Below are 15,321 nucleotides of genomic sequence, written 5' to 3' on the forward strand. Positions count from 1 at the left end.
GGCTGCATAATGAGTTAACTGAGAATCTGCTAGTGAGCTCGTTGTGAAGGACTGACAGATGGAAAATAGGTGCAGCAAAAAAAGACATCATAAAACAGCAAAAAGCAGATTAAATTATAGGTGTAAATACAGCAATGATTCGGACCCCCTGGATCTTTCTTTTCTCCTTACTGCTGATTATTGGCTGAATTTTCGGGTGGTCAGTAATCAGCAGCTCAGAGAAAGGCAGATCAGCGCGAAACACCTTCAAAACGAGGTCACTATTAATGAGACTTTTCTCTCCCAGGTGAAGGAATTTAATGGCCGCCACTTTGTTATGGAGAACTCCATCACTGGAGACTTTGCCCTGGTGAAGGCCTGGAAAGCGGATCGTGCCGGGAACGTCGTATTCAGGTACGACCATGAGCCGGACGCACTGGTTTCGACATGGCGGGGTTATCTGGCTGTGCTGATGATGTCACACGTTGCAGTAAAGCATCCTGCCGTAAAGAGTCCATGGCTGCCATGATGTCATCATGACATGATATGTCCATGGGGGGCAGAGGAGTAGGAATAATGAAGGATGATGGATGAACTCCATACCTGTCAGCGGTCGTGGATGGCAGAATATCTATCATTAGTAATGTAGATGACCAAAAGGGTTTTTTTTTTTTTTTATAAACAGGAAAACGGCGAGAAACTTCAACCAGCCGATGTGTAAAGCTGCCAAAGTGACGGTGGTGGAGGTAAGTGCCCGCTGTGGCGTTGCGTGGCGTCCTACTTTTAGTCGCTCTTTGTTTACTTCCCTGCAGTCAATCACGTGCTGTCCTCTCGTGTGACCGCTGAGACCAGTGATTGGCTGCAGTGGTCAGTAGTCGGGCTCACATCGCTCCATACATATGGAGGTTGAGTAGCTCTGTGTTAAAGTCATTGCCCTGCAGGTACCGTGCCATGTGCCGGAGCCCCAGCTGCAGATTGCAGGTACCGTGCCGTGTGCCGGAGCCCCAGCTGCAGATTGCAGGTACCGTGCCGTGTGCCGGAGCCCCAGCTGCAGATTGCAGGTACCGTGCCGTGTGCCGGAGCCCCAGCTGCAGATTGCAGGTACCGTGCCGTGTGCCGGAGCCCCAGCTGCAGATTGCAGGTACCGTGCCGTGTGCCGGAGCCCCAGCTGCAGGTTGCAGGTACCGTGCCGTGTGCCGGAGCCCCAGCTGCAGGTTGCAGGTACCGTGCCGTGTGCCGGAGCCCCAGCTGCAGGTTGCAGGTACCGTGCCGTGTGCCGGAGCCCCAGCTGCAGGTTGCAGGTACCGTGCCGTGTGCCGGAGCCCCAGCTGCAGGTTGCAGGTACCGTGCCGTGTGCCGGAGCCCCAGCTGCAGGTTGCAGGTACCGTGCCGTGTGCCGGAGCCCCAGCTGCAGGTTGCAGGTACCGTGCCGTGTGCCGGAGCCCCAGCTGCAGGTTGCAGGTACCGTGCCGTGTGCCGGAGCCCCAGCTGCAGGTTGCAGGTACCGTGCCGTGTGCCGGAGCCCCAGCTGCAGGTTGCAGGTACCGTGCCGTGTGCCGGAGCCCCAGCTGCAGGTTGCAGGTACCGTGCCGTGTGCCGGAGCCCCAGCTGCAGGTTGCAGGTACCGTGCCGTGTGCCGGAGCCCCAGCTGCAGGTTGCAGGTACCGTGCCGTGTGCCGGAGCCCCAGCTGCAGGTTGCAGGTACCGTGCCGTGTGCCGGAGCCCCAGCTGCAGGTTGCAGGTACCGTGCCGTGTGCCGGAGCCCCAGCTGCAGGTTGCAGGTACCGTGCCGTGTGCCGGAGCCCCAGCTGCAGGTTGCAGGTACCGTGCCGTGTGCCGGAGCCCCAGCTGCAGGTTGCAGGTACCGTGCCGTGTGCCGGAGCCCCAGCTGCAGGTTGCAGGTACCGTGCCGTGTGCCGGAGCCCCAGCTGCAGGTTGCAGGTACCGTGCCGTGTGCCGGAGCCCCAGCTGCAGGTTGCAGGTACCGTGCCGTGTGCCGGAGCCCCAGCTGCAGGTTGCAGGTACCGTGCCGTGTGCCGGAGCCCCAGCTGCAGGTTGCAGGTACCGTGCCGTGTGCCGGAGCCCCAGCTGCAGGTTGCAGGTACCGTGCCGTGTGCCGGAGCCCCAGCTGCAGGTTGCAGGTACCGTGCCGTGTGCCGGAGCCCCAGCTGCAGGTTGCAGGTACCGTGCCGTGTGCCGGAGCCCCAGCTGCAGGTTGCAGGTACCGTGCCGTGTGCCGGAGCCCCAGCTGCAGGTTGCAGGTGCCGTGCCGTGTGCCGGAGCCCCAGCTGCAGGTTGCAGAGGCCGTGCCGTGTGCCGGAGCCCCAGCTGCAGGTCGCAGAGGCCGTGCCGTGTGCCGGAGCCCCAGCTGCAGATTGCAGGGGCCGTGCCGTGTGCCAGAACCCCAGCTGCAGATTGCAGGGGCCGTGCCGTGTGCCAGAACCCCAGCTGAAGATTTGGGGTCTTTACCATTCCTTTTCTCGCCTCCTTGGCTTTTTTTCCTTATTAGTGGACCAGATCCTCACGTTGTGATTTTTTTTCAGTGTCACATTTGATGCTTTCAGGTGGAGGAGGTCGTGGACACTGGAAGTTTTGCACCAGAAGACATCCACATTGCCAGCATCTACGTGGATCGGATTATTAAGGGCGACCACTATCAGAAAAAAATCGAGGTAAGATCTGATGTGGTTGTGGTCCGCCGGCTTATTACATCATGACTGGTATATAATGGGCCACGGACAGAATGTTCTCAGCGACCATCTTGTCATCATGGTCTCCCCTGATCATGGCAGGAAGGAGCTCGGCTCATTATTTCCCGTCCGACTGGGGTCTGGCGATCGTCTGCTGCTTGTAATGACATTCCTTCAGGTCTGGACCGTGACCTCGTCTGGCATTGACCACTTGTTCTAGCACTAATGACGTCTCCTCTCTGCCGCGGTTTAATACGAGGCTTCGCCTTACTGTCTTCATTAGAGGCTCACAATACAGAAAGCCGAAAACGCCGCGCCGAAACCGAAGAAAGAGTCTGACCTTGTGAGAGAGCGGATCATCAGACGAGCCGCCCTGGAGTTCCAGGATGGGATGTATGGTATCCTTCATGTAGAGGGTTCATGCCGGGTGCCTCAACCCCAGGAGCTCGGTACATGCCTGGAGATGATTTTTTTTTTATGTTTTTTTTTTTTTTTTTGCTAGTCCCTTTTGTTGGACCCTCTGGAATAGACCAAAGCTGTACTCCACAAGCTGAAGGTCTTGGGTCCCGCTATGTCGCTCCCATGATGATGACACAGAGCAGCCTGGGAAGTCATTCTATAGTGAAATCCATATAGCCGGAAAGAATTGTATGGACCAGGCTTAGGAGCGAGCCCACTCTATACATGGCGGATGCCGGCTGTGTCACACAGCACACACGCACCTACAGCTAGTGTGACCTAGCATCGATCCCAGCCGATCAGCCCCTTAGATGCCGCATCCAAAAGCGCACATTATACAGCACGCTGCATGGATCCCCACCCGGTGTAATAGTGCCGCCTCTTAGGCTACTTTCACACTTGTGTTTTTTTTTGGCGCTGCGCACCGTGCAAACGCACATAAAAAACGCATCATTCGTTTTTGTGCGTTCTTTGCGCTTTTTTTTAAAAAAAGCATGCGTTATTGTTTTTGCGCTGACGTGCGCATTAACATGCGCACATCAGCGCACCCATAGACTATAATGGATGGTTGAGTGAAAAAAAAAACGCATTGCGTGCGCATGCGTTTTTTGGGGGCAAGTCGGACGCATTTTGTGCTCCCGAGCGCACACTACAAAAAAAAACGCATGCGCATACAAACGCGTACAAACGCATGTGTATGCGCACCCATGTAAAGAATAGGAAAAAAAAAGCATGCATTTTTTGCGCAAAAAAAAGCGCAAAAAAACACAAGTGTGAAACCGGCCTTAGTGCTCAGACCCAGTGTAATAGTGCTGCCTCCTAGTGCTAACACCCGTTGTAATAGTGCCGCCTCCTAGTCCTCACACCTGGTGTAATGCCGCCTCCTAGTGCTCAGACCCGGTGTAATAGTGCTGCCTCCTAGTGCTAACACGCGTTGTAATAGTGCTGCCTTCTAGTCCTCACACCTGGTGTAATAGTGCCGCCTCCTAGTGATCCTGGTGTAATAATGCCGCCTCCTAGTGCTCACACCCGGTGTAATAATGCTGCCTCCTAGTGCTCACACCTGGTGTAATAGTGCTGCCTCCTAGTACTCAGACCCGGTGTAATAGTGCCGCCTCCTAGTGCTCACACCCGGTGTAGTAATGCCACCTCTTAGGGATCAGACCCGGTGTAATAATACCACCTCCTAGTGCTCAGACCCGATGTAATAGTGCCGCCTCCTAGTGCTCACACCCAATGTAGTAATGCCACCTCCTAGGGCTCACACCCGGTGTAATAATGCTGCATCGTAGTACTCACACCCGGTGTAATAGTGCTGCCTCCTAGTGCTCAGACCCGGTGTAATAGTGCCGCCTCCTAGTGCTCACACCCGGTGTAGTAATGCCACCTCCTAGGGCTCACACCCGGTGTAATAATGCCGCCTCCTAGTGCTCACACCCGTTGTAATAGTGCCGCCTCCTAGTGCTCACACCTGGTGTAGTAATGCCACCTCCTAGGGCTCACACCCAGTGTAATAATGCCGCCCCCTAGTGCTCAGACCCGATGTATGTACACAGTGACTGCACCAGCAGAATAGTGAGTGCAGCTCTAGAGTATAATACAGGAGGTAACTGAGGATCAGTAATGTAATGTATGTACACAGTGACTGCACCAGCAGAATAGTGAGTGCAGCTCTGGAGTATAATACAGGATGTAACTCAGGATCAGTAATGTAATGTATGTACACAGTGACTGCACCAGCAGAATAGTGAGTGCAGCTCTGGAGTATAATGCAGGAGGTAACTCAGGATCAGTAATGTAATGTATGTACACAGTGACTGCACCAGCAGAATAGTGAGTGCAGCTCTGGAGTATAATACAGGATGTAACTCAGGATCAGTAATGTATGTACACAGTGACTGCACCAGATGAATAGTGAGTGCAGCTCTGGGGTATAATACAGGATGTAACTCAGGATCAGTAATGTATGTACACAGTGACTGCACCAGAAGAATAGTGAGTGCAGCTCTGGGGTATAATACAGGATGTAACTCAGGATCAGTAATGTAATGTATGTACACAGTGACTGCACCAGAAGAATAGTGAGTGCAGCTCTGGGGTATAATACAGGGTGTAACTCAGGATCAGTAATGTAATGTATGTACACAGTGACTGCACCAGAAGAATAGTGAGTGCAGCTCTGGGGTATAATACAGGATGTAACTCAGGATCAGTAATGTAATGTATGTACACAGTGACTGCACCAGAAGAATAGTGAGTGCAGCTCTGGGGTATAATACAGGATGTAACTCAGGATCAGTAATGTAATGTATGTACACAGTGACTGCACCAGCAGAATAGTGAGTGCAGCTCTGGAGTATAATACAGGATGTAACTCAGGATCAGTAATGTATGTACACAGTGACTGCACCAGCAGAATAGTGAGTGCAGCTCTGGAGTATAATACAGGATGTAACTCAGGATCAGTAATGTAATGTATGTACACAGTGACTGCACCGGCAGAATAGTAAGCGCAGCTCTGGGGTATAATACAGGAGGTAACTCAGGATCAGTAATGTAAGTCGGACGCATTTTGTGCGCCGGAGCGCACACTACAAAAAAACGCATGTGCATACAAACGCGTACAAACGCATGTGTGTGCGCACCCATGTAAAGAATAGGAAAAAAAAAAAGCAAGTGTGAAACCGGCCTTAATGCTCAGACCCAGTGTAATAGTGTCGCCTCCTAGTCCTCACACCTGGTGTAATAGTGCCACCTCCTAGTCCTCACACCCAGAGTAATAGAGCGGCCTCCTAGTGCTCTGACCCGGTGTAATAGAGCGGCCTCCTAGTCCTCACACCTGGTGTAATAATGCTGCCTCTTAGTGCTCACACCCGATTTAATAGTGCCGCCTCCAAGTGCTCACACGTGGTGTAATAGTACCGCCTCCTAGTGCTTAGACCGGTGCAATAGTGCTGCCTCCTAGTGCTCAGACCTAGTGTATTAATGCCGCCTCCTAGTGCTCAGACCCGGTGTAATAATGCCGCCTCCTAGTGCTCAGACCCGGTGTAATAGTGCCGCCTCCTAGTGCTCAGACCCGGTGTAATAGTGCCGCCTCCTAGTGCTCAGACCCGGTGTAATAATGCCGCCTCCTAGTGCTCAGACCCAGTGTAATAATGCCGCCTCCTAGTGCTCAGACCCGGTGTAATAGTGCCGCCTCCTATTGCTCAGACCCGGTGTAATACTGCGGCCTCCTACTCACACCCGGTGTAATAGTGCTGCCTCCTAGTGCTCAGACCCGGTGTAATAGTGCGGCCTCCTAGTCCTCCCACCCGGTGTAATAGTGCCGCCTCCTAGTGCTCAGACCCGGTGTAATAGTGCGGCCTCCTAGTCCTCACACCCGGTGTAATAATGCCGCCTCCTAGTGCTCAGACCCGGTGTAATAGTGCAGCCTCCTAGTCCTCACACCCGGTGTAATAGTGCCGCCTCCTAGTGCTCAGTCCCGGTGTAATAGTGCGGCCTCCAAGTCCTCACACCCAGTGAAATAGTGCAGCCTCCTAGTCCTCACACCCGGTGTAATAGTGCGGCCTCCTAGTCCTCACACCCGGTGTAATAGTGCGGCCTCCTAGTTCTCACACCCGGTGTAATAGTGCGGCCTCCCAGTGCTCACACCTGGTGTAATAGTGCTGCCTCCTAGTGCTTAGACCCGGTGTAATAGTGCCGCCTCCTAGTGCACACACCCGGTGTAATAGTACCGCCTCCTAGTCCTCACACCTGGTGTACTGCTGCCTCCTAGTGCTCAAACGTCATGTGGTAGTGCCGCCTCCTAGTGCTCACACCTGGTGTGATAGTGCTGCCTCCTAGTCCTCACACCTGGTGTGATAGTGCTGCCTCCTAGTGCACACACCCGGTGTAATAGTGCTGCCTCCTAGTGCTAACACCCAGTGTAATATTGCCGCCTCCTAGTGCTCAGACCCGGTGTAATAGAGCCGCCTCCTAGTGCTCACACGTGGTGTAATAGTGCCGCCTCCTAGTGCTCAGATCTGGTGTAATAGTGCCGCCTCCTAGTGCTCACACCCGGTGTAGTAATGCCGCCTCCTAGTGCTCACACCCAATGTAATAGTGCCGCCTCCTAGTGCTCACACCCGGTGTAATAATGCCGCCTCCTAGTGCTCACACCCGATGTAATAGTGCCACCTCCTAGTGCTCAGACCTGGTGTAATAGAGCCGCATCCTAGTGTTCACACGTGGTGTAATAGTGCCGCCTCCTAGTGCTCACACCCAGTGTAATAATGCCGCCTCCTAGTGCTCACACCCGATGTAATAGTGCCGCCTCCTAGTGCTCAGACCCGATGTATTAATGCTGCCTCCTAGTGCTCAGACCCGGTGTAATAGTGCCGCCTCCTAGTGCTCACACCCGGTGTAGTAATGCCGCCTCCTAGTGCTCACACCCGGTGTAGTAATGCCACCTCCTAGTGCTCAGACCCGGTGTAATAGTGCCTCCTCCTAGTGCTCACACCCGGTGTAGTAATGCCGCATCCTAGTGCTCACACCTGGTGTAGTAATGCCGCCTCCTAGTGCTCACACCCGGTATAGTAATGCCACCTCCTAGTGCTCACACCTGGTGTAGTAATGCCGCCTCCTAGTGCTCACACCCGGTGTAGTAATGCCACCTCCTAGTGCTCAGACCCGGTGTAATAGTGCCTCCTCCTAGTGGCACACCCGGTGTAATAGTGCCGCCTCCTAGTGCTCACACCCGGTGTAGTAATGCCACATCCTAGTGCTCACACCTGGTGTAGTAATGCCGCCTCCTAGTGCTCACACCTGGTGTAGTAATGCCGCCTCCTAGTGCTCAGACCCGGTGTAATAATGCCGCCTCCTAGTGCTCAGACCCGGTGTAATAGTGCCGCCTCCTAGTGCTCAGACCCGGTGTAATAGTGCCGCCTCCTAGTGCTCAGACCCGGTGTAATAGTGCCGCCTTCTAGTGCTCAGACCCGGTGTAATAGTGCCGCCTTCTAGTGCTCAGACCCGGTGTAATAGTGCCGCCTTCTAGTGCTCAGACCCGGTGTAATAGTGCCGCCTCCTAGTGCTCAGACCCGGTGTAATAGTGCCGCCTCCTAGTGCTCAGACCCGGTGTAATAGTGCCACCTCCTAGGGCTCACACCCGGTGTAATAGTGCCGCCTCCTAGTGCTCAGACCCGGTGTAATAGTGCCACCTCCTAGGGCTCACACCCGGTGTAATAGTGCCGCCTCCTAGTGCTCAGACCCGGTGTAATAGTGTCACCTCCTAGGGCTCACACCCGGCGCCTCCATCGTTTGGACTGTTTATTGCTCCTCTCCCACATTTATCGGAAGCGTCATTGTGTTATTATTGATTCCACCTTGACTACTGAAATTTCAGCAAATCTGGGGATTGGAATCCCGAATCTGGCCAGTAACTTCATCAAGAAGGACATCACCGTTCACCTGCAGAGTGAAAATGGCGTCCTGGGCCTGGTACGTAACAGCTTCATTATTCCTTGTACACCTTAGAGCAAAGTCGCCAAACCCCCAAATTTCCATAAAATGGACCCGCTGTGTCTGCTGGGAGGAGGAGGGAGCAGGGGCGGCACAGCGAGACTGCTATCCACATGATTGATTGCAGGGTAGCTTAGTACCTCTCTGCTGTAATCACAAAGCTGCAGGGTTAGAGAGGCTGAATATAACAGACTGGACACTAAATATGCACATGTGTTTCCAGGGCCCGTACCCCACGAAAGAGGAAGTGGATCCCGATCTTATCAATGCAGGTACAAATGGTTCAGGTTACCAAAGTGAGTGCAGCTCTGGAGTATAATACAGAATGTAACTCCGGATCAGTAATGTAATGTATGTACACAGTGACTGCAAAAGCAGAATAGTGAGTGCAGCTCTGGAGTACAATACAGGATGTAACTCAGGATCAGTAATGTATGTACACAGTGACTGCACCAGCAGAATAGTGAGTGCAGCTCTGGAGTATAATACAGGATGTAACTCAGGATCAGTAATGTAATGTATGTACACAGTGACTGCACCAGCAGAATAGTGAGTGCAGCTCTGAGGTATAATACAGGCTGTAAATCAGGATCAGTAATGTAATGTATGTACACAGTGACTGCACCAGCAGAATAGTGAGTACAGCTCTGGGGTATAATACAGGATGTAACTCAGGATCAGTAATGTAATGTATGTACACAGTGACTGCTCCAGCAGAATAGTGAGTGCAGCTCTGGGGTATAATACAGGATGTAACTCAGGATCAGTAATGTAATGTATGTATACAGTGACTGCACCAGCAGAATAGTGAGTGCAGATCTGGAGTATAATACAGGATGTAACTCAGGATCAGTAATGTAACGTATGTACACAATGACTGAACCAGCAGAATAGTGAGTGCAGCTCTGGAGTATAATACAGGAGGTAACTCAGGATCAGTAATGTAATGTATGTACACAGTGACTGCACCAGCAGAGTAGTGAGTGCAGCTCTGGTGTATAATACAGGATGTAACTCAGGATCAGTAATGTAATGTATGTCCACAGTGACTGCACCAGCAGAATAGTGAGTGCAGCTCTGGAGTACAATACAGGATGTAACTCAGGATCAGTAATGTAATGTATGTGCACAGTGACTGCACCAGCAGAATAGTGAGTGCAGCTCTGGAGTATAATACAGGATGTAACTCAGGATCAGTAATGTAATGTATGTCCACAGTGACTGCACCAGCAGAATAGTGAGTGCAGCTCTGGAGAATAGAGGATGTAACTCAGGATCAGTAATGTATGTCCACAGTCACTGCACCATCAGAATAGTGAGTGAAGCTCTGGAGTATAATACAGGATGTAACTCAGGATCAGTAATGTAATGTATGTACACAGTGACTGCACCAGCAGAATAGTGAGTGCAGCTCTGGGGTATAATACAGGATGTAACTCAGGATCAGTAATGTAATGTATGTACACAGTGACTGCACCAGCAGAATAGTGAGTGCAGCTCTGGAGTATAATACAGGATGTAACTCAGGATCAGTAATGTAATGTATGTCCACAGTGACTGCACCAGCAGAATAGTGAGTGCAGCTCTGGAGAATAGAGGATGTAACTCAGGATCAGTAATGTATGTCCACAGTCACTGCACCATCAGAATAGTGAGTGCAGCTCTGGAGTATAATACAGGATGTAACTCAGGATCAGTAATGTAATGTATGCACACAGTGACTGCACCAGCAGAGTAGTGAGTGGGGTATAATACAGGATGAGTATTGATTTCTTTTATGATTGTTGTATACTAAGCACTGCCTTTTCTTTTAGGTAAAGAGACAGTGACGGTGCTTCCAGGAGCCGCGTACTTCTCCAGTGATGACTCCTTTGCCATGATTAGGGGGTGAGTCGTCTGTTCCCATGTTGCCTGCTCTCGCTAAATAAACAGAGAAAGGAGAAAATTTTCTGAAGTTTCTCTTGTTTTGTTCCACATAGGGGACACGTGGATTTGACGATGTTGGGCGCCATGCAGGTCTCGAAATATGGAGATCTGGCCAACTGGATGATCCCTGTGAGTATGGCTGCACGCTCTGGTGTTCACGTGCGTTATTGCGGTGTGCGGTGGACACGCCGTGGGTGTTCGGTTTTGATTACTGGACTGACATCTCGTACTCACTCCGTAAAGCAAATCTGCAGCTGAAATTTACCCGCGGTGCAGATTTCATACGCAGCGTTTCACCCTGTATGATGTGGAGGGGGAAGGTCGTAGTAAACTCTTAGATGCTTATTGCTGCGATTTGACACAGTTCTGTAGAAAATTTTTAGGTGTGAACAGATTTTTATACCTGTCATATTCCCATCATTCATCTTTCTTAAATGCTTAGGTTCCTTCTGCCATGTATTTTTTTTTTATATTTATAAAAGATCTATAAAAAAAAAAAAAAAACAGGCTCTAAAACAGCAAGGAATGCCTGACTCGCGTTTCACCACTGTGGCTTCTTCTGAGGCTTAGCTAGATTTGAACCGCCTCAAGATTTTTCTGTATCTAAAAATATATTCATTAAATTTCACATGGCTATAATAATTTTTTAGATTGTCATCATTCATTGATACATTTTTATTCTATCATTAAGTGTTTGTGTTCAGACAGAAAAAAAGCATAGATGTCATTTAGTGAATATTTTTTTACATAAAGAAAAATCTTTCTGTGTATATGTTTGCGATGAATACGGATGATTGATATAGATATGAGTTGGAGTTCACAGCTTAGCCAAGCCTCCAGAAGAAGCCGCACTGGTGAAACACGAGTTGAGGTTTACCTGATTTATGAATTTTTCTTCATACAATTAACCACTTTGTATCACAGGACTGCACAATTGTTGGGATTTTTGGCCTTTGCTCTTAATAATAGTTCTAGAGTGATGAGGCAAAGCTGAATAATCGTATCCCCAGAAGAAGTACTATAGAAGAAAATAGAACCTGTAACACCTTGAATTCTGAATCTTTTTAGCGAAGTCCTTCGTCTTCACAGGATGCTGTCTTAGTTCTGCGGTTTACCTTTGTGTGTGTAACCAGTTGCATTTGCATCTTTTCTGCGACTTGGGAGAGTGGTGACTTGTTTTTGTTGGACAGATTAGGCTGTTTAGATTTTCCATGTTGATGAAGATGGCAAAGGTGATTCTGATAGGTATTTTGTGTACTTGAAAAATAACCATTAAAAACAGAATCTGAAAGATCAAAAAAGTCTGACTTGTGTTTAGCCACTGAGGCTTCTTCTGGAGCTTGGCATTGCCTTGAACTCCACTTCATAACAATATCAATGAATTATGATAGTCTAACCAATAATTATAGCCATTTGAGCTATTATTATTCTATGATTCTGCCCTCCTGGTCGCTCTATACATGGACATAGCATATATATAATATATATAGCACAGGAAGCAGAAATATCACATCCTCCCACCGTCCTAGTGATCACCGGAGGCGGCTGGAGCTGCTGAGTCCTAAGTGACACAGATGAGTTCTGCTGTGCAGGCAAGAAGGCTGAAAAAAATGATTAAAAACTAATTAAAGCAAAATTTAAAAAAATATCTATCTTATAAATACAGTTCATAAAAATCTAAACCATATTTTAGTGGCATTTTGAGTATTATATTGGAAACACATATAATATTTTTTTTCCCATTACATTTTACCTTGATACAAGCAAAAATGTAAAAAAAAATACGAGGCCATATTGGAGCACACACTTCCCTCCTGTATTGTCTGTATAGAGGAGGCCATATTGGAGCACACACTTCTCTCCTGTATTGTCTGTATAGAGGAGGCCATATTGGAGCGCACACCTCCCTCCTGTATTGTCTGTATAGAGGAGGCCATATTGGAGCGCACACTTGCCTCCTGTATTGTCTGTATAGAGGAGGCCATATTGGAGCACACACTTCTCTCCTGTATTGTCTGTATAGAGGAGGCCATATTGGAGCACACACTTCCCTCCTGTATTGTCTGTATAGAGGAGGCCATATTGGAGCACACACTTCCCTCCTGTATTGTCTGTATAGAGGAGGCCATATTGGAGCACACACCTCCCTCCTGTATTGTCTGTATAGAGGAGGCCATATTGGAGCACACACTTCCCTCCTGTATTGTCTGTATAGAGGGGGCCATATTGGAGCACACACTTCCCTCCTGTATTGTCTGTATAGAGGAGACCATATTGGAGCGCACACTTCCCTCCTGTATTGTCTGTATAGAAGAGGCCATATTGGAGCGCACACTTCCCTCCTGTATTGTCTGTATAGAGGAGGCCATATTGGAGCGCACACTTCCCTCCTGTATTGTCTGTATAGTGGAGGCCATATTGGAGCACATACTTCCCTCTTGTATGGTCTGTATAGAGGAGGCCATATTGGAGCACACACTTCCCTCCTGTATTGTCTGTATAGAGGAGGCCATATTGGAGCACACATTTCCCTCCTGTATTGTCTGTATAGAGGAGGCCATATTGGAGCACACACTTCCCTCCTGTTATGATTGAGTCACCGTAGGAGGCAGACACAAAAATAGAAGCTACCTCCAGAAAACCAGAGAAGTTGGCAACTATCAGATTGCAGACCCCTGAACCTATCAACACAACTAGCAGTAGCCGTGGGGGGTTCCTACGATGCCCTAGACCCCTCGATCACAGCCGGTGAGATAAATAGCCTAAAGACAGAAAAGGAAATCTAAACTGCCCCAGAGCAGACCCCAAAGTAAAAGGCAGCCCCCAACATATAATGACTGTGAAGCAAGATGAAAAAACACTCACACAGATAGAAAGATAGGCTGAGCAAACGATGGGGCCCAAGCTAACTAAACAGAACAGGAAAGGAAGGTTGCTGTCTGCAATCTGCCAAAACCCTATCAAAGACATAAGCCAACAATCTGATATGAAAAAGACCCTGAAGCAGCTAGGCTTCAAAAACTAAATCAGCACTCAGGTATTTTCAGAAGACAGAGCTAAAGGAATTCAGCACACCCCAGCAGGGAATGGCAGAAATCCACAAAAACAAAGCAAAACAAAGTCAAAGCACAAATGCAAAAAGCCGAGCAGAAAACTTAGCTTTAGAAGAGCAGGAATCAGACTGGTCTCCAAGGATCCCACAGAGAAATCACCCGCAGGGCAGAAGAGCGTAGGCAGCCTTATATCCAGTCAGTAACTCCACTCAGCCAGTCATCATCATCAGACTCAGGTGTTTGAAAATCAGGCTCACTACCTTTCTTTACCAGAAGAGGGAGTTCCTCGGGCCTCAGTAGTGAAGGGGAAAATGAACTCACAACACCCTCCTGTATTGTCTGTATAGAGGAGGCCATATTGGAGCACACACTTCCCTCCTGTATTGTCTGTATAGAGGAGGCCATATTGGAGCACACACTTCCCTCCTGTATTGTCTGTATAGAGGAGGTCATATTGGAGCACACACTTCCTTCCTGTATTGTCTGTATAGAGGAGACCATATTGGAGCGCACACCGCCCTCCTGTATTGTCTGTATAGAGGAGGCCATATTGGAGCACACACTTCCCTCCTGTATTGTCTGTATAGAGGAGGACATATTGGAGCACACACTTCCTTCCTGTATTGTCTGTATAGAAGAGGCCATATTGGAGCACACACTTCATGCATTGTCTGTATAGAGGAGACCATATTGGAGCACACACTTCCCTCCTGTATTGTCTGTATAGAGGAGGCCATATTGGAGCGCACACTTCCCTCCTTTATTGTCTGTATAGAGGAGGCCATATTGGAGCACACACTTCCCTCCTGTATTGTCTGTATAGAGGAGGCCATATTGGAGCGCACACTTCTCTCCTGTATTGTCTGTATAGAGGAGGCCATATTGGAGCACACACTTCCCTCCTGTATTGTCTGTATAGAGGAGGCCATATTGGAGCACACACTTCCCTCCTGTATTGTCTGTATAGAGGAGGCCATATTGGAGCACACACTTCCCTCCTGTATTGTCTGTATAGAGGAGGCCATATTGGAGCACACACTTCCCTCCTGTATTATCTGTATAGAGGAGGCCATATTGAAGCGCACACTTCCTTCCTGTATTCTCTGTATAGAGGTGGCCATATTGGAGCACACACTTCCCTCCTGTATTGTCTGTATAGAGGAGGCCATATTGGAGCGCACACTTCTCTCCTGTATTGTCTATATAGAGGTGGCCATATTGGAGCGCACACTTCCCTCCTGTTTTGTCTGTATAGAGGAGGCCATATTGGAGCGCACACTTCCCTCCTGTATTGTCTGTATAGAGGAGGCCATATTGGAGCGCACACTTCCCTCCTGTATTGTCTGTATAGAGGTGGCCATATTGGAGCACACACTTCCCTCCTGTATTGTCTGTATAGAGGAGGCCATATTGGAGCACACACTTCTCTCCTGTATTGTCTGTATAGAGGAGGCCATATTGGAGCTCACACTTCCCTCCTGTATTGTCTGTATAGTGGAAGCCATATTGGAGCACACACTTCCCTCCTGTATTGTCTATATAGAGGTGGCCATATTGGAGCGCACACTTCCCTCCTGTATTGTCTGTACAGAGGTGGCCATATTGGAGCACACACTTCCCTCCTGTATTGTCTGTATAGAGGAGGCCATATTGGAGCACACACTTCTCTCCTGTATTGTCTGTATAGAGGAGGCCATATTGGAGCACACACTTCCCTC

The 15,321-nt window shown here is 49.4% G+C and overlaps 1 protein-coding gene across 2 annotated transcripts in view; it reads left to right on the forward strand.

The window, feature by feature from the left end:
* OXCT1 (3-oxoacid CoA-transferase 1) overlaps positions 1-15,321 on the forward strand; it is a 101,414-nt gene that overhangs the window by 23,335 nt on the left and 62,758 nt on the right. For both annotated transcript variants that reach the window (XM_073562661.1, XM_073562662.1), the window contains exons 6-13: positions 287-393; positions 665-725; positions 2,544-2,651; positions 2,953-3,067; positions 8,509-8,603; positions 8,848-8,896; positions 10,439-10,511; positions 10,604-10,679. In XM_073562661.1, the coding sequence (XP_073418762.1) occupies positions 287-393; positions 665-725; positions 2,544-2,651; positions 2,953-3,067; positions 8,509-8,603; positions 8,848-8,896; positions 10,439-10,511; positions 10,604-10,679 (684 nt within the window). The remainder of the gene's footprint in view (positions 1-286; positions 394-664; positions 726-2,543; positions 2,652-2,952; positions 3,068-8,508; positions 8,604-8,847; positions 8,897-10,438; positions 10,512-10,603; positions 10,680-15,321) is intronic.

The sequence above is a fragment of the Dendrobates tinctorius genome, unplaced genomic scaffold (assembly GCF_039654945.1).
Source record: "Dendrobates tinctorius isolate UK_male_01 unplaced genomic scaffold, ASM3965494v1 ptg000362l, whole genome shotgun sequence".
NCBI lineage: Eukaryota > Metazoa > Chordata > Amphibia > Anura > Dendrobatidae > Dendrobates > Dendrobates tinctorius.